We start from the raw sequence: 23879 nt of genomic DNA on the forward strand, positions 1-23879 counted from the left end.
TGCTTTTGTTTCGACAAACTCAAACAAAGACCAGACTTTTGAACTCGTCTTCAAAGCAAAGTAAGGTCTGTTTTTTAAAAAGTCCCTTGAAGTTATGAAGAAATAATTCGCGTCAGTGGAGATGAATCGTGTGTAAGCCTTATCTGTTATGCTCTCCACGCACTAACACGTTGCGTTCTGGTATCATCCCCAGCATGCAGCCCTGATTCACCACCCAGCAAACGTGTGGTGCTTGCTGGGTACATCCCAGCCAGAGTGGCTGTGAGAGGGAAGCATGATGCCACACCTCATATTGTTTCTCGAGAGAGAACAGAGAGACTCCATAATGGTAGATTGCTGAGGCACCGGTTGGAGTGCGTGCGTAATGTTATTGGTGAGGTAGTAGCTTAGATAGGGGCGGTGCTTTATGTTAAGCCATTGTGGTTCTTTACTCCCATCTGCAGATACGTGTATGTAATCATGGTCACTTTACGGTAGGCACCAGGCGACATTATAGAGCTTGGACCAGTTCATTACTCACTAATAAAGCTAAATCACTGTTTGGTATTCTAAGGTTAGGCACCCAAAAGATCAAAGCCAAAGATGACTTGGAGCAGGGGATGGCCTATGATTGGTTATCTCATCCCTTTGGTCTTCACTTCAGGGAAGAAGTGGTATCTGGCCAGCAGTACACTGTACAGATTGGACATGGTCCCACCTGAGGAAATATATACATTTTTATTTAACCTTTATTTAACTAGGCAAGTCAGTTAAGAACAAATTGTTATTTACAATGACAGTCTACCAAAAGGCAAAAGGCCTCCTGTGGGGATGGGGGCTGGGATAAAAAATACAAATAAATTAAATAAAAATATAGGGCAAAACACACATCACGACAAGAGAGACAATACAACACAACATAAAAAGAGACCTAAGACGACAACATAGCATGGCAGCAACACATGACAACACAGCATGGTAGCAACACCACATGGTAGCAGCACAAAACAGGGTACAAACATTCTTGGGCACAGACAACAGCACAAAGCAGCCACATCACGCAAAGCAGCCACAACTGTCAGTACCTTTAACAGAATGTGACTGCTAGAACGGGTGTTGTACAATAGTTCTTCCTGTAAAAGTTGCGCCATACTGCTGCACACCTTGCGGGCTGCCGCAGAATTCTATGGCACGTTATTTCATTGTCAGCTATTGTTGCTATTAATGCTAGCTAGTGCTAGTTTGACCACCAGAGGGCATCTTGAGAAGCATTTGATAGTCTTCAATATTGTCTGTACTAGAGAATTTAAAGCGATTGTAATCTGAATAAAGGCCAAAATAATATTTATAAAGGCCAACATATTTATTTCTGTTTTTAGAGGGAGAGAAACCAAAAGCACAGCGTGCCTATTTTTTGGACAAGGACATCCCGGCCGGCCAAACCCTCCCCTAACCCGGACGACGCTGGGCCAATTGTGCGCCGCCCTATGGGACTCCCAATCACGGTCGGATGTGAATGGAGGATGAGGGCTGCAGTAGATATCTCAGATAGGGGGGAGTGAGGCCTAAGAGGGTTTTATAAATAATCAACAACCAGTGGGTCTTGCGGCGGGTATACAGAGATGACCAGTTTACAGAAGAGCATAGAGTGCAGTGATGTGTCCTATAAGGARCATTGGTGGCAAATCTGATGGCCAAATGGTAAAGTACATCTTGCTGCTCGAGAGCACCCTTACTTGCCGATCTATTAATTACTTCTCCATAATCTAGCATGGGTAGGATGATCATCTGAATCAGGGTTAGTTTGGCAGCTGGGGTGAAAGAGGAGCGATTACAATAGAGGAAATCAAGTCTAGATTTAATTTTAGTCTGCAGCTTTGATATGTGCTGAGAGAAGGACAGTGTACTGTCTAGCCATACTCCCAAGTACTTGTATGAGGTGACTACCTCAAGCTTTAAACCCTCAGAGGTAGTAGTCACACCTGTGGTGAGAGGGGCATTCTTCTTACCAAACCACAAGGTTAAGGGCAGAGAAAGCTTGTTGGACACTAAGAAAGCTTTGTTGTAGAGCGTTTAACACAAAATCCGGGGAGGGGCCCGTATAAGATTGTATAATCTGCATGTAAATAGAGGACTAACCGTGGTTGCCTTCCAAGCAATGGGAACCACCCCAGAGAGAAGAGACAGGTTAAAAAGGTCAGAGATAGGCTTGGCGATTATAGGGGCAGCAATCTTATTAAAGAAGAAAGGGTCTAAACCATCTGACCCAGATGTTTTTTTGGGGTGAAGTTTAAGGAGCTCCTTTAGCACCTCGGACTCAATGACCGCCTGCGGGGTGAAACTTTGTAGCGGGGCAGGGGGAAAAAGAGAGAGGAACATCGGGGCTAGTCGCATTAGTGGGAGATGTTTGACAGGCAAGGAGGCATGGCTGAGTCAAATACGAATCCGGCCTTAATGAAGTTGTGATTAAAGAGCTCAGCCATGTGCTTCTTGTCAGTAACAACCACATCATCAACTTTAAGGGACATGTGCAGCTGACGTGAAGGAGGGGTTATTCTCTAGGTCTTTAACCGTTTTCCAGAACTTCTTGGGGTTATACCCACAGAGAGAGAACTGCTCCTTAAAGTAACTAACATTGGCCTTCAGGATAGCCTGAGTGTACTTATTTCTCATTTGCCTGAACGAGTCAGCCTGAGTATGCATGTGCTGAGCCTTTCGCCAAATGCAATTCTTGAGGTGGAGTAACTCTGCAAGATCATGGTCAAACCAGGGGCTGAATCTGTATCTAATTCTCATTTTCTTTATGGAGTGTTTGTTAACAATATCACTGAAGATATCAAAAAAGAAGGTCCAAGTGTCTTCGACAGAGGGAATCAAGCTGATTCTGTACCAATTTACAGAGGCCAGGTCATGAAGGAAGGCTTGCTCATTAAAGTTTTCTAGCAAGTGTCTATGACAAATCAGGACAGGACGTTTCACTGAGCAGCCATTACGAACCCAGGCTGTTAAACAGTGATCGGTAAGGTTATTACAGAAAATACCAGACTGGTACTTATCAGGATTATTTGTGAGGATAACATCGAGGAGATTAGCCTTTCCTGGGTGTTTGGAGTCATACCTTGTGGGATTGGTAATTATCTGAGAGAGATTTAGAGAGTCTAATTGCTTTAGGACTTGGTCAGGTGGTTTAAGCATGTCCCAGTTTAGGTCACCTAGCAGGACAAATTCAGACTTAGTGTAAGGGGCCAGGAGAGAGCTTAGGGCAGGTAGGGTACAGGCCGGTGCTGATGGAGGACTATAACACCACTCAACAGTCAACGAAGAGCTATTTGAAAGTTGAATGCTTAAAACCAGCAAATCAAATTGTTTGGGGACAGACTTGGTGGAGACAACCGAGCACTGAAGTTTATTCCCGGTAAAGATTGCCACTCCCCCACCTTTGGAAGATCTGTCTTGCCGAAATAGGTTATAAACAGAAAGGTTAACATCAGTATTCAAAACACTCTTTCTTAACCWYGTCTCAGTAATGACCAACACATCTGGATTGGAGCTGTGAACCCAACCTTTCAATTGATCCATTTTAGGTAATACGCTTTTTTTTAATGTAATTTTTTACATGTAATCTTTATTTAACTAGGCAAGTCATTTAAGAACAAATTCTTATTTACAATGACAGCCTAGGAACAGTGGGTTACTTGCCTTGTTCAGGGGCATAACGACAGATTTTTACCTTGTCAGCTCAGGGATTCGATCTAGCAACCACTCGGTTACTGGCCCAACGCGCTAACCACTAGGCTACCTGCCGCCCCAAAAGCTTCTAGTGTTAACGTGCAGAAAACCCAGGCTTTTACGAGAGCTGAAATCAGTGAAACAGATATCAGAGCACAAGTCAGAATTGTGGCTAGCAACAGTAGATGGGCAAGGGTGTACATGCACATTTCCAGATATCATCAACAGTAATACATTTAAGGCACGGCAGAGGACAGGAAAAGCTCTGCAGTGTTGATTTGTGACATTTGAATGTGCATTAGATGGCAACAGGATCATATTATATAGCAATTTCATCAGGTAGCATGAATACAAAGCCGGCGAGAGGTGGTTAGAATAGGATTGGGGCCAAAAGTCTGTGTAACCTATAGAGAGTCATAGAGAGTACTGTATTATAGGTGGATATCTCACTAAGAGATTGTCTTAAGCTTATAATTTCATTGAACTTCATAACAACTAAACAATATATCCAAAATTAAGAGGACACAATGAACCAATTCAATGAAAGTAATAAGGATAAATGTAACAAAGTGTATGTTTGTCATTGGCTACATTGTTTGTATCGATAGCAAGGTCAGAATGTAGCTAACACTGTACCTGGACAGAAAACCCCATCCCCCTCTTCCTCTGACCAACCCACAATCTTCTGCATCTTCCTCAGTAGAACTTCCTCCATCAGAATGAACACTGGGGACACTTCATATGTAAACCTAGAAAAAAGTTTTTACACTTTAACTCATATTGCAGAATGACATTTACCAGAGGACAGATCCCACCATAGGCCATACACTCTTCGAAAAAAAGGTGGTACCTTGGACCTAAAAGGGTTCTTCGGCTGTCCCCATAGGAAAAATGAAAAAAAAGAAAAAAAAGTACATTCCTCCTGGAAAAACCATTTTGAGTTCCATGTAGAACCTTTTACATAGAGGGTTCTACCTGGAACCAAAAAGGGTTATCCTATGGGGAGAGCCGAAGAACACTTTTGGAGCCCTTTTTTCTAAGAGTGTAGTGTAACCTGGGGCTGTATGTATCAAGCGTATCGGAGTGCTGATATGGGATCAGATTCATCCTGTCCATATAATTTTATTCATTATGATTTAAAACAGGGTTTCCCAAACTCGGTCCTGCCCTCCAAACATGCACCCAGGGGGAATGTACTTTTTTTTTTTACATTTCCCTCCTGGGTGCATGTTTTGTTTTTTGCCCTAGCACTACACAGCTGATTCAAATAATTAAAGCTTGATGATGATTTTTTTTGGTTGCTTCCAATAGGCTCATTCATTCCTCCTCCTCTCCCCTGTAACTATTCCCCAGGTTGCTGCTGTTAATGAGAATATGTTCTCAGTCATCTTACCTGGTAAAATAAGGGTTAAATAAAAAGGAATGTAAATGTTACATGTTTGTGTTGGCGGTAGACGTCAGCCATTCCCCGGCCAGACCGATGACATCCAGCCCTGATGACAGCTGATTGAAGAAGCGTGGGTGACCTGGGGACAGATGAGGACATTCTGGAACATTCTACTAATCTATAATGTCTATGATGTCTATAATGTCAGCCATTCCCATGGCCAGAACCAATGACATACTGGTACATGGAGTATGGGGGGGTAACTGTACACATATTTGTACTTGACCATTCGGTACTGGGACTTCGGTTCCCGAATGAATACATAATAAAAAATAAAAAATAAAACACCTAGGCCTACAGTATAAGCTTAGAGTAAATCTGAGCTGAAAAAAAAACCCATTTCAGGCTATTCTGTTAAAACAACTAGAGCCTATGCACATGTTGTAGTAAAAATTTAAATCTTAATTGGCAAATTTCATACAGTCCTTTTGCAGCCAAGAACTAGATCTGTATAATGGCGAGTGGTTGGGTCGATAAACAAGGAGGATTCTACATCATCGTTTAAGAACATTTTGACTTCCCAGTAGATTACAACAGCAATAGACAGAGAGAATATGTCGACACTGATCAACGAGAATAGCCCATGTAGCTGTCAACACCTCAAACATGTTGACACATTTATGCCGACACAGACGTAACACTAACCTTAACCCTTAACCCAGCGTTTCCCAAACTCGGTCCTCGAGACCCCAAGGGGTGCACGTTTTGGTTTTCCCCCTAACACTACACACTTGATTAACATTATTAAAGTTTGATTATTAGTTGATTATTTKAATCAGCTGTGTAGTGCAAAAAAACAAAACGTGCAACCCTTGGGGTTTGGAAAACCCTGCCCTAACCTGAGCTAACGTTATCCACCTAGCTAACGTTAGCATTAGTGACCTAGCTAACCTTAGCCACAACAAATTGGAATTCATAACATATCATACGTTTTTGAAATTTGTGATATATTGTATGCAATTCGTAACATTTTGTACGAATTGAAATTCGTAACATATACAAATTGTAATTCGCAACATATCATACAAAATGGATGATGGACATCCACAAATTAATACATACCATGCAAAACTTAACATATCATACTAATTGGAATGTCCCAGATTTAAATGTAATATGTTACATCAACTCCTGAGTCCAGGTTGGCCTACATCACCCACGAAACGAAAAAAAAACAGCACAACTTCGTCTCCCCTCTGCAATAGGGGAGAGTTGTCTATCAGTTTTTTTTGCTGCTTTGGGGAGGGTTGTGTGATTTTTTTTATTGGACACAGAGGAAGGTAGTGAGTTTTTTCCCCCTGGTTTACATTCACTCTTTGGCAGGTTTACTATAGAATGTCTTCCATTCAATCCATATTTCCTCATCTGTTTGCATGCGCCTCACCTATATCAAGGTGTTTTGATACATCCCTTATGCAATACGCTTTTCCGTGCACTAACTTTTCTTATAAACTGGGTGGTTTGAGCCCTGAAAACTGATATACCACGGGTATGACAAGAAATAACTTTTTACTTTTACTGTTCTAATTATGTAGGTAACCAGTTTATAATAGCATTAAGGCACCTCTGGAGTTTATGGCCAATATACTGTACCACGTTGCGTTGTGCTTAAGAACAACCCTTAGCCGTGGAATATTGGCCATATACCACACCCCCTCGGGCCTTATTGGTTAACTATACCACAGGTCAATCAATATACAGCCTAAATGTCAACCCTGCCGTCTCTCCACTCAGTGACAATAATGGTAGGTGGATCATTTGTCCAGATCTGCAATAGGCTAACTAGCAATCATAGCACACATAAAAGCATTCAAAGCTGCATCAATTTTCAATATGAATCCACAAGAACAAATAGGAATAGCTGAGGAGAGGCCAAGTGCACCAATGCGCATGAAAGAACAGTGGTAGCCTGATTGCCAACGACATTGAGACAGACTACAGGGAGGAGGTGAGGGCCCTGGTGGAGTGGTTCCAGGAAAATAACATCTCCTTCAATGTCACCAAAACAAAGGAGCTGATCATGGACTTCAGGAGATAGCAGACGGAACACGCCCCCATCCACATCGACGGGACCGCAGTGGAGAAGGAGAAAAGCTCCTTGGGGTACACATCACTGACAAACTGAAATGGTCCACCCACACAAACAGTGTGGTGAAGAAGGCATAACAGCGCCTCTTCAACCTCAGGAGGCTGAAGAAAGTGGTCGTGGCCCCTAAGACCCTCACAAACTTTTACAGATGCACCATTGGAATATATCACCACCTAGTATGGCCCTCCAGGACATCTACAGCACCTGGTGTCACAGGAAGGCCAAGAAGATCATCAAGGACCTCAGTCACCCGAGCCACGGCCTGTTCACCACGTTACCCTCCAGAAGGCGAGGTCAGTACAGGTGCATCAAAGTTGGGACCGAGAGACTGAAAAACAGCTTTTATCTCAAGGCCATCAGGCTATTAAATAGTCTACACTTGCCTCCGCCGGCCTCTGCCCAGTACCCCTAGTTTCTGTCACTAGCCGGCTACCACCCGGTTACTCTAACATGCACCTTAGAGGCTGTTGCCCTATGTACAGTACATAGTCATGGAACACTGGCACTTTAATAATGTTTGACAGAACACTGCGGACTCAGTTGTTGTGTGTTGTTAGATACTGCTGCAGTGTTGGAGCTAGGAACACAAGCATTTCGCTACACCCACAATAACATCTGCTAAATATGTGTATGCGACCAATACAATTTGATTTGATCTTGTTTAGGGACAATACAATTATCTTACCTAGACTTGCCTACAACACCACAATGTAATGAATAATTGCATTATTGTTTTCAAGTGAGTACAAAATTCTACTCTCGGCTGCAGTGAACATTTTTTATTTGAATAACGTGCAAAAGCCCTGTGATATGAATGTTTCTTGTAACGGTTGTCGAAGTCGTTCTCCTCCTCAGACGAGGAGGAGCATGGATCGGACCAACACGCAGCGAGGTATGTAGACATAATGATTTATTAAATGAAGACAAAACACGAAGAACACTTGAATAAACTACAAAACAACAAACGACGTTAAACAGACCTGAACTTGTGAACGAACGAAACGAGACAGTACCGTGTGGTGCAACAAACACAGACACAGCAACAATCACCCACAAACAAACAGTGTGAACAGCCTACCTAAATATGGTTCTCAATCAGAGGAAACGTAAAACACCTGTCCCTGATTGAGAACCATATCAGGCTAGTTAACATGAACCCAACATAGAAACACATAACATAGAATGCCCACCCAACTCACGTCCTGACCCACTAAAACAAACAATTAACATAATAACTAGGGTCAGAACGTGACATTTCTTTACGTTTGGATCAGTTGTGGGTCTACTCTCGACAGTGTATAAGATCTAGAAAGGTACAGTAGCAGGCCAGTCTGGCTGTATTTTTACTTCTGATACTGATATGCGCGATCTGTTGCAGATCATTATTCTCCCAAGTCGTCCTACAATAATGTGGCCATAGAGATGGGTTGGCTGATAATGTCACGAAAACTATGTTTGCTTCCATGGGGGAGAAGTCAGCCTGTTGTTGTGATTCTGTTGTTGTGATTCTGGGTTGCCAGATTGCTAGCAAGAATGACAAGAAACTGCCATGTGGGGAATTGTAAGTGGCTCATTTTCAACTTGTTTCAACTTGTGTTTTGACAGATTTCACATTAATGCTAATATGGCAAAAAATGTGCTAGATAGTTAACCACCAACTGTAACAATGTATTTGAGAGACAACAAGTGGTTATTGTGCAAATGTATGTATGTTTTCAATAAACTTTGGAGACAAAATATAGCTTACATATAGCTTACAACCAGTCACAATGTTTTAATCTGATTTGGCTACTTCAAAAGTCTCCTGTAGGCATGTGCAAGTTTGTACAAAATATAATTCCAGTATCCTCAAAATGGCTTGACATTAACCAGGTTTCCATCCATCCTTTTAATGCGAGTAAAGTACATGTTGGATAAAGCATTTCATGACCAGCCTGTTGTAAACAGCTAGCTAATTTGTTGGTAAACTTTCCAAATGTCGACAAAACAAAATACACTTAACAAGGTGGGATATTTTTGTGTCTGTAAAATGAATTATGCAAGAAATGGCAGTAGAAAAGCTTTAATGCTCAAATATTGATATAATAACCATCATATCCAGGGGTTGCGTTAAAGTACAGAAATCTGTATTTTCAACCATTTCACATGTGCTGTCATAAAGCATTATGACTCATGATCATCTTGAATCAGGAGTACCAATACTTTGTATTTTCTTAAATAAACAAAAAGGAACTACATTAACTGTTAGCATTTCATTTTCTCGCTGTACCGGAACTGAACCCTAACCCCAAAACTGCAATATGTACTGAACCTTGGGCTTGGTGAACCGTTACACCCCTAATGGAGTACGTTTGGCAAAACAGTTGACAGCTCTTACGGTACCTGTTTTGACTCCATACTTCAAGGTATCCCTGCAGTCAACCAGGAGTTGTTCCAGGTTCTCGGGCTGCTCTGGGAGCTCCAGACTGAAGCCCTCCAGGCCCTCTCTGAGTTGGTGAGGGTGGTGGAAGTCCAGGACTTTGGAGCTCCGTCTGAACGACTTGCAGACATAGCTGAGGAGAATGTTCACCAGCTCTTGGAAGAAACTTTTGGTTGTGTCCTCACCACTGAGAGCAGGGAGTAGATCTAAACATAAAGGGACACGGTCAGGGCTCTAAATGAACTTTTTTAATTGGTAGTCAGTGCTCATCTTTAAATAATTAAGAGCACCAAAAAGTATTTAGGAGCACCATAAAAAGGCATTGATTTCAATTGATTTATCCTATAGGCCTGAGAGCACATCCAGGAGCACCTTTTCTTTTCTCCAGTGCCATCTTAAAGCATACTGGTGGCCGAGTTACCAGGTTGTTAGTCAGCTAGGTAACATGACTGGACAAGGTTGTTTGTTACCTAACAGTTAGCGGCCCGGGAGTAGTTTAAAAAGGTCCAGAACACATGTATTGAAAGAAAAATATATTTTCTCCGGTAATATGATTCATGTTAGGCTAGCTAATGCTAAAGCGGCCCACAAGACAATACAGGTATTAGTCAAAGCTTATGAATATTTTATGTGAATTTCCATATATCAATTACACTACCAAAAGGGTTAAATTGTTCAGCAACATGTGCAGTGAATGCTAACATGGCTTTTGTGGTGAAAGGTACATAATGCATTTATTTTAATCTCGCTATCAGGCCACTGTATGCTGTGACATAAGCCTGGATGGTGACACATCTTCTTCAAGCTGCCTGACTGAACACTGGGGCCTTCAGTGGTACCAGAAGCAAATGCCCTACCTGGGAAGGGCCCTACCTGTCTCACAGCCATTCTGTCAACATGTATTGTATTAACCACTCAAATTCATGCAAACTGCAGATGCAAGCACTGACTTATACACGTATACAAAACATTCCTTATACTGAGTTGCACCCTCTTTAGCCCTCAGAACAGCCTCATTTTGTCAGGGCATGGACTCTACAAGGTGTTGATGCTGGCCCATGTTGACTCCAATGCTTCTCACAGTTGTGTCAAGTTGGCTGGATGCCTTTTGGTGGTAGACCATCCTTGATGCACACAGGAAACTGTTGAGTGTGCAAACCCAGCAGCGTTGTAGTTCTTGATACACTCAAACCAGTGCACCTGACACTGACTACCATACTCCGTTCAAAGGCAGTTAAATCTTTTGTCTTGCCCATTCACCCTCTGAATGGCACATATACACAATCCATGTCCCAATTGTTTCAAGGCTTAAAAATCCTTCTTTAATCTGCCTCCTCTTCATCTACACTGATTGAAGTGGATTTAACACGAGACATCAATAAGGGATCATAGCATTAACCTGGATTCACCTGGTCAGTCTGTCAAGGACAGAGCAGATGTTCTTAATATTTTGTACACTCAGTGTATATTTGGCATTGTGTTTTAGGTTATTGTCCTGCTGAAAAGTGAATCTGTCTACCAGTTTCTGTTGGAAAGGAGACTGAACCAGGTTTTCCTCTATATTCTACATGTCCCATTCTTTAATCTTGTCTGGAATATGTATTTTAATTGACATCCCAATTATGTGTCTGATATACACTGAACAAAAATGTAAAAGCAACATGTAAAGTGTTGGTCCCATGTTCCATTAGCTGAAATAAAAGATCCCAGAAATGTAACTGTAACTCAGTAAAATCTTTGAAATTGTTTGCATGTTGTATTTATATTTTTGTTCAGTGCATTCGGAAAGTATTCAGACCCCTTCCCTTTTTCCAAATGTTGTTACGTTACAGCCTTATTCTAAAAGGGATTAAAAAATGTATTCCTCATCAATCTACACACAATACCCCATAATGATAATGTGTTAAAAAAACAGATCTGGGGAAGGTTACCAAAACATTTCTGCAGCATTGAAGGTCCCCAACAACACAGTGGCCTCCATCATTCTTAAATGGAAGAAGTTTGGAACCACCAAGACTCTTCCTAGAGCTGGCCACCCGGGCAAAATTAGCAATCAGGGGGAGAAGGGCCTTGGTCAGGGAGGTGACCAAGAACCCAATGGTCACTCTGACATAGCTCCAGAGTTCCTCTGCRGAGATGGTAGAACCTTCCGGAAGGACAACAATCTCTGCAGCACTCCACCAATCAGGCCTTTATGGATGGTAGAGTAGCCAGACGGAAGCCACTCCTCAGTAAAAGGCACATGGCCCACTTGGAGTTTGCCAAAAGGCTAAGGTTCCTTTATAAACAAGATTCTCTGGTCTGATAAAACCAAGACTGAACTCTTTGGCCTGAATGCCAAGCTCCACATCTGGAGGAAACCTGGCACCTACGGCGAAGCATGGTGATGGCAGCATCATGCTGTGGGGATGTTTTTCAGTGGAAGGGACATTCTGTCCTTTTTTTTTTCAAGTCTTCTACTCCACTAGCCAGTACCTCGCCTAAACAGGTGTACATTTGTTTCACCTTCAGGATAGAAAGCCAGACCATGTTGATCTTGTATGTGTCTTCTCATAGGCGGAAATCCCAGGGGGGACGGGGGGGACACGACCCCCCCATCYTGGGAAAAATATGATTTGTCCCCCCCAATATATCACTGTAAACATAACTATGTAATTTCAATAATATTAATAATACGCAATGAAAGCACTTGTGCTGATTATAGACACTTAATAGCGCGTTTTTAAGTTTCACAAGATTGCGACCCCCCCGCCCTTTGCCCCACAATGATTTGATCCACTGCCAGTTCTTTAGCTTGCAAGGTAATAGAGGGTTCGTATCTACTGTCCGAAAGGCACTCAGTGTAGTAACTGACGTGAGGTAGTCCAGTCAATCGCGCCATAGCAATGTATATATTTTTTTAATGTTGCAGGGTTCACACACTAGCTGAATTTGCAGAGCTAGCGCGCAAACTAAAGCAAACATTAACTATCAAGCTAGCTAGTACCTATTCCATTTATGTGGCGTCGTCAAAGATGGAATATTTGCTATCGTGAGTTTATTCCAAGATTAGCATGCAGCTGTAGTGCTTCAAAGTCCCCGTGATAAGGTTAGCGATAAACTGAAGTCCAAACTGAACAGAACTACACTCTCTTATACCATTGTCTTAAATATATTAAATGGTCTCGTTGCAAAAGCAAAATTGTCGCTAGTGAATTTTTATTTTTTTTCCACCTTTAACCAGGTAGCAAAGATTATAGCAAACACCACAGAAACGGAATTGGTGCTCGCTAGCTTTGCAAATTCAGCTATTGTTGGAAGCCTGCCAATATGAAACAAACTAGGTTAAAATTTCAAAACGTTGCAGCATGTGTTGTGTAAATGTGTGTGTGTGCAGCTAGACCGGTCAGCCAGCCAGCCAGCCAGCCAGGTAGAAAAATGTCAGAAAAAAGACGGACATCAGAGTATTTTTCAGGACACCAAAACGCAAAGTAAGAACTCTAGTAGCCTAATATCTCAAAGACCAGTTGATAAAATGTTCATAAGAAAGAAGTGAAATGCTAATGGAATGTTTCACAATGATGTCATTAGGCAGAGCAGGCAACAGATGGCACACAGACAGCAGAGCTGTGGACAGATAGGCAGGGACAGACTGGCAGGGACAGACTGGCAGAGACAGGGAGTCTCAGGTAAGTTTGTTGAGTCTTTGTTTGGCAACATTATGAAAGGTTCTCCATTTTTTTTACTTGTAAAATAGGGACATAATTGGAAAATGCCATGGATACCCCAGCTCTCAACTTAAACTGGTGACTAAACTAAGATTTGTTTAAGGCAATGGTATTGCTGTTGTGATTAATTGTGTAGTTTTGGGTACCGGTAGTTAGGAGTACAGCAAACACCTTATTTCTTTTCTAGGAGACAGACTGAGTCAGTGAGGGTGGTGAAAGGGAAAGAGCCAAGGAGAGAGACTTCAGAGGACAGTGTCACAGCCACGGCAGGACCAGGTGTCACCCCTGTCTCTTATACACATCTAGATGTGTATAAGAGACAGGTATAGGGGACAGTGGCACAGCATCGTCCAGTTACCTCAGTGATGACACAGAACCATATCAGCCACACCCACAATTTATAGAACCGCAAACTCTTGCAAACAGAGTGTTGACGTTTCAAGAGAGAGGAACACTGCACTGATAAGGAACACTGCTATAACTATTATTATTAGTAGTATTATAATGATTTAAACAAGTTGGGACAACCCTTCAGTTAACTACTGTACCTAACAATTATCCAGTAGTAGTGATTATGGTCCCTCAATATACATTTAACATATTACAACATAGTCTATGTGTTACAGCACTACTTTTGGTGTCCCCCTCAGGAATTGCTCCTGAGAAAATGTCATGTAATTGTCCCCTCCAAGGTTGATATCAGATTTTCGCCCCTGTGTCTTCTACATCTGCATTGTTTGCTGTTTGGGATTTTAGGCTGGGTTTCTGTATAGCACTTTGTAACATCGGCTGATGTAAAAAAGGTTTAATAAATACATTTTATTGACATGTGTCCCAAATGGCATCCTAGTCCTCACACTGCTCTACCTTTGACCCTATGGGCCCTAGTCAAAAGTATGGCACTCTATAGGGAAAAAGGTCCCATTTGGTACGAAGACCTTGAGTGCAGTTTAACTGATGAAAAGGCTACCAGCAGTAGCTTTCATCAGCCTCATAATGCAGCTTTTGTTGGCTTTACCTTTGTTGTATATGCAGCTGAAGTCCTTGGGTATGCAGGTGTTGTCACTTGTTGGTGGAGAGTTGATATTGTCAGAGGAGCTTCTCTGTTTACTCTCTGCCAAAATCTGCCCACCAGGTGTAGATTTTTCTGTGGTGCTTTCTGGAACAAATAAACGGAGAGTACATGATGATCCGACACCAATATTAACATATCTACTGTATATTGTCATGAAGAATTCTTTGAATTTTGCCTGTAAAGTAGAGACTGAAGATCGAAGGAAAGCGTACTAGTCAGGTGGGGTGTGAGGGCAGGGTGGGAAGAAGCATCTTAGTAATTTATTGTAATTCTAATAAGAATAGAATGTCACCCGTATATTCATTGATTGAAACCATGTAAGCAACAGTAAACTCAGGCCATGTAATCAGGAGCAAAGTTTTGTGTGTAACCCAGTCTGCCCGTTTGAAGGATCAAAATGGCCAGGGCCAGGTCAGAGAAATGAACAGACTGTCAAAAGATTGTGAGTCTGGCCTGGAGGGACGATTGTGTGTATGCAGTTAATAGATACAAACTTAACAAAAGTAATTGCAACACATTATTAAAACTAAAAAGTAGTTTGACTTGTTCTTTGTCTCCACTCAACAATATCAAGCAAATATAGAGTTCCCAACAAGATCACATGTTGCATATGTTATTTACATACCATGTGTACCATGTGAGTACAAAATATTGTTCAAATAGATTGATATGCTAACACAAATACGATTTCTTATTCATAGATATCGTAAGAAACGTGTAAAGAAATTGCCTAAAGCCTTATCTCAAGGTTTACTGCTTTACCTGAGCGAATGTTTCAAAACACACAAAAAATCACATCATGGTATAACTGACATAACCCCATTGATATACCATAGAGATACTTCTAAATAATTGATATGCTCATTTGACTCTGACCTGGCAGCTGCAAATAATCCATAATGTGTCCACATATGATTGAGTTCTGGGAGTGAAGTTTGTCCAGTATCTCACTGTTCCACTGCTGCCCCTCCATGAGATGCACCTGGAATGGTTTTGTGGAATATATAACCCCCTGGGGGAACTAGGCGTGGTGGTGGGCGCATTATGACACAAGGCTATTCAACCTGAATGAAACGATGCTATTACAAAACCCTTTGAGAATGAGAGCCTCCCCAAAATGTTTCTGACAATCACTAGCTACCACATCAATTCATTATGATCTCTTCTGTCTTTTTTGTCCTTTTGTGTGTAATTATTTGGCTCAAAATATGTGTGTGTGTGCTACTCAACCTGCATACAGTACTCTGAAGGATCAAAAAGAGACTGTTGTGAATGTTTCCTTTGATCTGAAGACATGATTGGAATAATATATTAAAACTGGCAACTGGATTTAATGACATTAAAATAATGATTATTGTTTGTGAGAGCACGTTTAAATGTCTAGCTCAATTTCTTTCTTGATACACATGGTTTTACTCATAGTAATGCATTTTTTACTCTTGAAATGTTGGTAATATTTCTAGATTCTCATCTGAGAAGGGTGTTATTTGCAAATATGACATTATGGCGTTATCTATTATAATATGACGAGCACAGGCTTGAATCATTTTTTGGACAGGGTGCAATTAATATTTAAGATTAATAAAGTTGTTATTCATTTTAGAGGGTTTAACACTGTATGTTTTTTCCCTATCTTTAATACACATGATTTCCAGGGTTCTGGTTGTGTTTATTTGATGTTCACTAGACTCGATATCTGTTGATAGGGATTGACACCAGACTGGAGATCCAAGGACCAAGGACACTGTTGTAATTTGTGAAAGACTGATTCTTTAGCAGCTGACAAAGTTGTTTTGACTTCCTGGTGTAATTTGGATATAAGGGTGAAGGCCAAGTTAAACATTATTCTCTGCTCCTGTGCAGGATACTGTGCTCCCTGTTTGCAAACTTGTATTAAACCAGATTGATTTATGATTGACTATATCCGTAACTGCATTTCTCTTTTGTTCACCTGAAAATTCCTTTTTAAGCTTGGTGACGAGGATGGGATGTGAACAGCCAGGTGAGCGAATGGCTTTGGTCAAAAAATAAGAAAGATAAAGCTGAGAAGGCAGCTGTGTTAATACAGTGTGTATCAACACAGCTGACATTCTGTTTAAAAAGCTTTTTGCATCCCCTGTTATCAATACTCCAGCACCCTCTAGGATACAGACACTGAGACTTTTTCTAAAATGTTTTATGAGATTGGGGAACACATTGGGAGGGATCTTAGACCATTTTGAGATCCTCGATATCCTACGTCTGTGCTTATGGACTGCCCAAAACCACAGGTTTTGAATGGGGTTGATGTCTGGAGAATGTGATGTGTGCTTGGGGTTATTGTCTTGCTGGAAGATCCATTTGGAGTCAAGTTTCAACCTCCTGGCAGAGGCAACCAGGTTTTTGATTAAACATGTCCTGGTACTGGGTAACGTTCATGATGCCGTTGACCTTAACAAAGGCTCCAGGACCAGTGGAAGCAAAATAGCCCCAAAACACTAAAGATCCCTCACCATATTTTATGGGGTTATTTTCTGTTTATGCATCCTTATTTCGACGAAAAATCTACGGCAAACCGCTCTGACTCCATTCGTACTGCCCACAAGGCTGATGGCTGCGCTTTGCTATCACCAAAATATCTTGAATATTGCCCATTATTTAGTTTGTGTACAGTAGGCCACTTTGTAGGTTAACTCAAGTGAGCTGCTAGATAGCTAGCCAGCTAACTGTACACTGTGTTTAGGTAAGTTAATTAAAGTTCATCAGCTATGTCATCAGCTAGCTATCTTCCTATTAGCTAGCTATATTGATGTAATCATTCTAAATTAAAAACACAGTCTCCAAATGCATTTGTAGATAACAGCCATGGAACATGGTGAAATTGCAGCTTCAGCTGTCGGTAAAGGGAGAATGTAGGCTACTGGATAGGGCAGGTCATTTTCTGGGAGGACATTATGAAAAGATTCTCCAGTTCCTAGAGGGGGAAACTTTGAAGACTGAGAGAAAATAGGAACATACTATTCAGTGCTGTCTAACTTGAGTAAAATTAAGCCTGTTTTCTGTTCTCAGATATGGAAAGCTGAGAAAGCCTGTTTGCAGATGAAGAGAGAGGTCCCAATGAATATCTAAGAGACTAGGGGTATGTCCTATATGCCGGCAGGTAGCCTAGTGGTTAGAGCATTGGGCCAGTAACTGAAAGGTTGCTACATCGAATCCCCGGGCTGACAAGGTAAAAATCTGTTGTTCTGCCCCTGAACAAGGCAGTTAACCCACTGTTAACCCACTGTTCCTAGGCTGTCATTGTAAATAAGAATGTGTTCTTAGGATAGGATAAAGTAATCCTTCTCACCCCCCCCCTTAAAAGATTTAGATGCACTATTGTAAAGTGGCTGTTCCACTGGATGTCATAAGGTGAATGCACCAATTTGTAAGTCGCTCTGGATAAGAGCGTCTGCTAAATGACTTAAATGTAAATGTAACTGACTTGCCTAGTTAAATAAATACAAAAATGGGTTATACTCTGTAGGCCTACCTATCTTAGCAAATGTAGTATACTAAAATACTGTTAAACATCAAACACAATGTATAAACCAATTAAAATTGGAGCAGGTCAACCCTGCTGGGTGTGCAGGGTTCTGTTTCAGCTCAGCTGTAACACACCTGATTCAACTTATCAAATCTATTGAGTTGATAATTAAGTGTGCTATTGCTGGGCTGGAATGGAAGTCTGCTCACCCAGTAGATCAGGCATCAGTGGAGCAAATAGCTAAACTCACACATTGTTTACATGTTGAGCTATATGTTCTCAATTATACCAGATTTTGTATATGCCTTTTAATTTAGGTACAGTATGAAAATAAGGAAATGGCAAATAGGCTACAGGAGATAAGCTTTACAGGTAACATTTTATGAGGTTCATTTTATTTAATTAAATGTATCTTTGCTAGCAAAATTATTGCAGTTCCTATAGACAGTACATGGTTGCTCTATGCATCACTGACCCTGGATAAGCTAGCGACTGGGCTAACACAGCTAACCTTTAAGGTCAATAATATGCTTTTTTTAGAAAGATGCTGTTGGCTTCATAATCATGAGAAATTGAACTAGCTGGTAGCTAGTTAGTTAGCTATACCTAGGTATATTACAAGATTAGCTAACTTCTCAAAACAAACCTCATTGTGGTTAGCTATTTGTCCCTCATGCTAGCCTTTACAGCCAAATACAGTATCACTTCAGAAACGTCAACATTTTTAAAATTGAGAAGTGCCAGCATTGTGTACCATTTCTCCCCTCTTGCTGCAGCTTTAGCTGCTCATCTCGAAATAACAGGGAAATGCTGTGAAAACCAGCGTGCTGCAAACGTTCTACAAATGTTTTGTTACCAGTGCTTGTTTTGTTGACATGTTTAGTCCTCACTGTTGCTCCTGCAGCACCAACCTGGTGAGCACATTTGGAACTCCGCCCAGGCAATGCATTTGATTGGTTTAACGTTTTGTGAGGCGCCACTGATTTACACCAGGTTCTGACCCCTCTAGCTGATTTCTGCCATTGAATTTCCTCAGGCTTCCCGTGACGAGGCTACGGCACAGCTAGTGAACTGGAACTACTCACACATTTTTTTTCTTCTCACAAATAAAATAAAATATGTTGAAGTAGGCAAGAATTGACATTATTTTTCTGCATCATACCTGCCTAATTCTCACTTGAAACACTTTTTGTGTTTAATAGCCAAAGTTACACATTCTGGTAACATCTGATTCTGGAATGATCTGTTCTCGCAAGTTGTAGTCGATGACACTTGAGATTTAGATATTGTAATTATCTAGTAGTTTGGATGTAGTGAACTAGTGAAATACTGAACTACTTTTCTAACTTTAGCTTTAGTGTAGTATAACTTCTTCCAGTGTGAAGTAATCGGTAGCTTGGTAAACTATATTTTCAGAGTAGCTTCCCCAACACTGGTATGGGCTGATTTGGCATTGCTGTAGCTCAGCCAAAATAGCCTGCCAACAGCCTACTAAAGGTTGCATTATGTCCATTACAATGTAGAAAACCGTTCAATAGTTAGGCTATCCATATTATAGGAGCTTCATCTTATTCTTTCTATTTCTATTGTGGATTTGTGCCTGCAATTTATGGAACATGACAAAACTTTGACGATAACAATAGATGGCAAAGTCAAAGATACTGGTTTCCCCTATCCATCTGTGGCAAAGTTTTCCCTCAATGCTTATGACAAATCCAGCTCCAGAACAAGCCATAGCCCAGATCTCTGGCTAATATTTTGAATACAGTGTACAGCAACAGATAACATTAGCTAGCTAGATAAGGTTAGCATGCTATCTAGCTACACTGACAGTGCTCTACTTGTTGTTATTTCTCCACTCTACATGGAAATAACCACATCGTTCCCACCCTCAATTTGTGAATATGTATTGGGGGCTGCTTATGTCACTTTTTCCTGGAGCCAGTCCTGGTCAGATGACATGAACATGGAGCTTTTGGCCATACATACCGATGGTGAGTTTGGCATCTAAATAATTACATTTTAGTCATTTAGCAGACACTCTTATTCAGAACAGCATACAGTAGTGAGTGCATACATTTTCATACTTTTTCTTATCCTGGTCCCCCATGGGAATCGAACCCACAACCCTGGCGTTGCAAGCACCATGCTCTACCAACTGAGCTACACGGGATGCAAAAGGGTTAAAAGGATGCATTAGCAGAAAATAACCCCGTACCTACTGTACAATATGGTGGTGGATCTTTGATAGATGTGGAGCAGGCATGGACGGATCTTAACTACACTTCTCTCATGATGTTGGTGCTTGGGACAATCTGATGAGGCTGAATGTACAGCAGTTGATGGTGGTGACAGCTCAGGCTAAAGCTTGTCTGGTTGGGAAATACAATCTCCTAGACATCATCAATATCAGGACATCATCAATGGCTTCTACTGTACGTTTGTGAGTTCTGAACTGTAGCATATCTGAAGAATTATTTTTTGAACGGCAGGTTGATTGCCGGGGTCTACACACTGTGAAATTTGTAGTAATCTTCAACTTGAAAATGCATTGAGATATTGATTGGCCATTGACATGTCACTTTTGATGGACATGTCGAATGACCAAAACGGGGGACTGTAATGGAGAATATTTAAGATGATTAAAGTTCTTATTCATTTTAGAGTGATTAACACAATATACACTGCTCAAAAAATAAAGGGAACACTAAAATAACACATCCTAGATCTGAATGAATGAAATATTCTTATTAAATACTTTTTTCTTTACATAGTTGAATGTGCTGACAACAAAATCACACAAAAATGATCAATGGAAATCAAATTTATCAACCCATGGAGGTCTGGATTTGGAGTCACACTCAAAATTAAAGTGGAAAACCACACTACAGACTGATCCAACTTTGATGTAATGTCCTTAAAAAGTCAAATGAGGCCAGTAGTGTGGTGGCCTCCACGTCCTGTTATGACCTCCCTACAACGCCTGGGCATGCTCCTGTTGACGGTGGGGATGGTCTCCTCTGAGTCATCTCCTCCCAGACTGGACTAAAGCATCCGCCAACTCCTGGACAGTCTGTGGTGCAACGTGGCGTTGGTGGATGGAGCGAGAACATGATGTCCCAGATGTGCTCAATTGGATTCAGGTCTGGGGAACGGGCGGGCCAGTCATAGCATCAATGCCTTCCTCTTGCAGGAACTGCTGACACACTCCAGCCACATGAGGTCTAGCATTGTCCTTGCATTAGGAGGAACCAGGCCAACAGCACAGCATATGGTCACAAAGGGGTCTGGGATCTCATCTCGGTACCTACTGGCAGTCAGGCTACCCTCTAGCGAGCACATGGAGGGGCTGTGCGGCCTCCCAAAGAAATGCCACCCCACCACCATGACTGACCCACTGCAACCGGTCATCTGGAGGTTGTTGCAGGCAGCAGAACGTTCTCCACGGCGTCTCCAGACTCTGTCACGTCTGTCAAGTGCTCAGTGTGAACCTGCTTTCATCTGTGAAGAGCACAGGGCGAAGTGGCGAATTTTGCCAATCTTGGGTGTTCTCTGGCAAATGCCAAACGTCTGCCGGTGTTGGGCTGTAAGCACAACCCACCTGTGGACGTCGGGCCTCATACCACTCATGGAGGAAAAGAAAGAGAAGCGGCAGTGGAGTTAAAAATGCGCCAGATGGAACTGGAGGCAGAGACAGCGAGGCTAGCCTCCATTCTGCTGTGGCCTGTTAGTGAGCCGTCCTCACCAGCTGTGTCTTCCAACACTTTTGACATTAGTAGGCAGATTGCCTTAGTACTTTTGTTCAGAGAGTCAGAGGTGACTCCTATTTTCTGTGTTTTTGCAACGTATAGCCATAGCATTGAAATGGCCTGAAGAGGTATGGTGCCTATTACTTCGTAGTAAATTAACTGGTAAAGCCCAAAGTTTTGTCAGCGCTACCCTTTTGAAGACATTTGAATTACGAAAGTGCGTCAAGCTACTGTTCTTGCGCCCTATGAGCTGTGCTGAGGCCATAACGACAGAGATTTAGGTTCATAGAAAGTCTTCTAGTAAGACTTATGTGGAGATTTGCTAGAGATCAACGGGAAATAGTTGTTGATAAATGGCATGCTGCTAGCAAGGTAACTGATTTCAACTCTCTCGGGAGTGTAATCTGTTGGAAGAGCTTAAAATTGCGTTTCCGAACGCATTGTAATTTTGCCTAAACGAACAAAGTATCTCCCGTCAGAAAGCGTCTGTGTTGGCAGAGAGTTTGTGTTGATGCCAAACCAGGTTTTCGGCTCATACTGAGAGTAGAGCCACTGAATTACCTACTTGTAGCCTACTCGGTCAGTGTACATCAAGCACGCCAGAAAAATGAGCGTCCTGTTTCTATTGTCATAAGATGGGACATATGAATTAATGATTGCTTCCTGCTAACACGTAAACAAGGGATGCCTCTTCCGTGCCAGCGCCACAGGTGTAGGGCTAATTCGTACGGTTGGGAGGTCTGAAACGAAACAGGTGCCTCAGGGTAAATGTAGTTTGAAAGTCCCAGTCCCCGACCGCAGTTATGAACCGTTCATTTTCGAGGAATTTGTTTCCCTAAGGAATGAAGAAGCGTCTCAGCGTCAGGTTAAATTCCTTAGAGATACTGGTGCGGCGCAGTCGTATATATTGTCTGATGTGTTGCCCTTATCCGACAATACCTACTGTGATTCCAGTGTGTTAGTTCAGTGTAATGACCTGACTAGATCATAAAGGAACAATTGTCCAGACAGAGGATTGAGTTTACGAATTGACGGTTTATTAACCCAACTTTACACAGACTACTGTTTGGCCGTAGCCCATGCCAAATAAATGAAAGATAACCACAAGCCAACCGTGACCACCTCTTGTGAAGGCCAGACATAAGAGAGAGAACAATGGCTAAACCTGGTCTTAACTTCCAATGCTCCATCCCCCTGCCCAACCCCACGCCACTCCGCCAACCGCCAGGATGCCCGGCATCAGAACATTCCAGGCATTCCCGTGATTGGCAGATAGCAGGTTGATTGGCATGTCGTACCCCGCGAACACTGGATACTGTTAAGTACAACACAACCACCTACTAGCCTAACACATAACACACAGCTGTCTGTGCGGGTCGCTACAGTATCCTCCCTGTCAGAAGCGTCTGTGTTGGCAGACGAGTTTGTGTTGACGCACAAGCGTGTTTTCGGCTCATACTGAGAGTAGAGCCACTGAATTACCTACTTGTAGCCCTACTCTGTCAGCTGTACATCAAGCACGCCAGAAAAATGAGCATCCCTGTTTCTATTGTCATAAGATGGGACATATGATTAATGATTGCTTCCTGCTAAAACGCAAACAAGGGATGCCTATTCGTGCCAAGCCGCCAACAGGTGTAGGGCTAATTCGTACGGTTGGGAGGTCTGAAACGAAACAGGTGCCTCAGGGTAAATGTAGTTTGAAACCAGTCCCGACCGCAGTTATGAACTGTCATTTTCGGGGGATTGTCTTCCCTAAACAATGAAGAAGCGTCTCAGGCGATCCCCGGATCTAAATCCTTAGAGATACTGGTGCGGCGCAGTCGTATATATTGTCTGATGTGTTGCCCTTATCCGACAATACCTACTGTGATTCCCAGTGTTTTAGTTCAGGGTATTGAAATGGGTTTTGTCCCAGTGCCATTGCACTTGTGAATGCTACAACTGACTGTTAATCAGTGGAATATTCAGAGTGGGGGTACGTCCTATGTTGCCAGTAAAAGGTGTGACCTTTATAATGGGTAACGATATTGCCGGAGGAAAGGTAGTACCCATATTGGAAGTATTGGCTAAAAGTGACCACACTCTCTAATGAGCTGGCACAGAATTATCCACGTGTTCCCCGCTTGTGCTGTCACTCGTGCTCAGGCACGACAAGTGGGTGACGTGATAGATTTGTC

At 42.0% G+C, this 23879-nt stretch overlaps 1 protein-coding gene and 1 long non-coding RNA gene across 2 annotated transcripts in view; one reads left to right on the forward strand and one right to left on the reverse strand.

The window, feature by feature from the left end:
• The window catches only part of LOC111956998 (glutamate decarboxylase 1-like), a 17655-nt gene extending 2312 nt beyond the window's left edge, over positions 1 to 15343 (reverse strand). Inside the window, exons 1-6 of the mRNA XM_070436562.1 lie at positions 15322 to 15343; positions 14389 to 14529; positions 9627 to 9869; positions 5144 to 5234; positions 4345 to 4457; positions 618 to 697 (exon numbers count right to left, since the gene is read on the reverse strand). Coding sequence (XP_070292663.1) covers positions 618 to 697; positions 4345 to 4457; positions 5144 to 5234; positions 9627 to 9869; positions 14389 to 14529; positions 15322 to 15343 — 690 coding nt within the window. The remainder of the gene's footprint in view (positions 1 to 617; positions 698 to 4344; positions 4458 to 5143; positions 5235 to 9626; positions 9870 to 14388; positions 14530 to 15321) is intronic.
• Positions 12535 to 13647, forward strand: LOC139023452 (uncharacterized). Its single transcript, XR_011474574.1, has 3 exons — positions 12535 to 13133; positions 13234 to 13331; positions 13558 to 13647. It is a non-coding gene; the product is annotated as an uncharacterized lncRNA (long non-coding RNA).
• Positions 15344 to 23879: the final 8536 nt, after the last annotated feature.

Source organism: Salvelinus sp. IW2-2015, linkage group LG32, assembly GCF_002910315.2.
Source record: "Salvelinus sp. IW2-2015 linkage group LG32, ASM291031v2, whole genome shotgun sequence".
NCBI lineage: Eukaryota > Metazoa > Chordata > Actinopteri > Salmoniformes > Salmonidae > Salvelinus > Salvelinus sp. IW2-2015.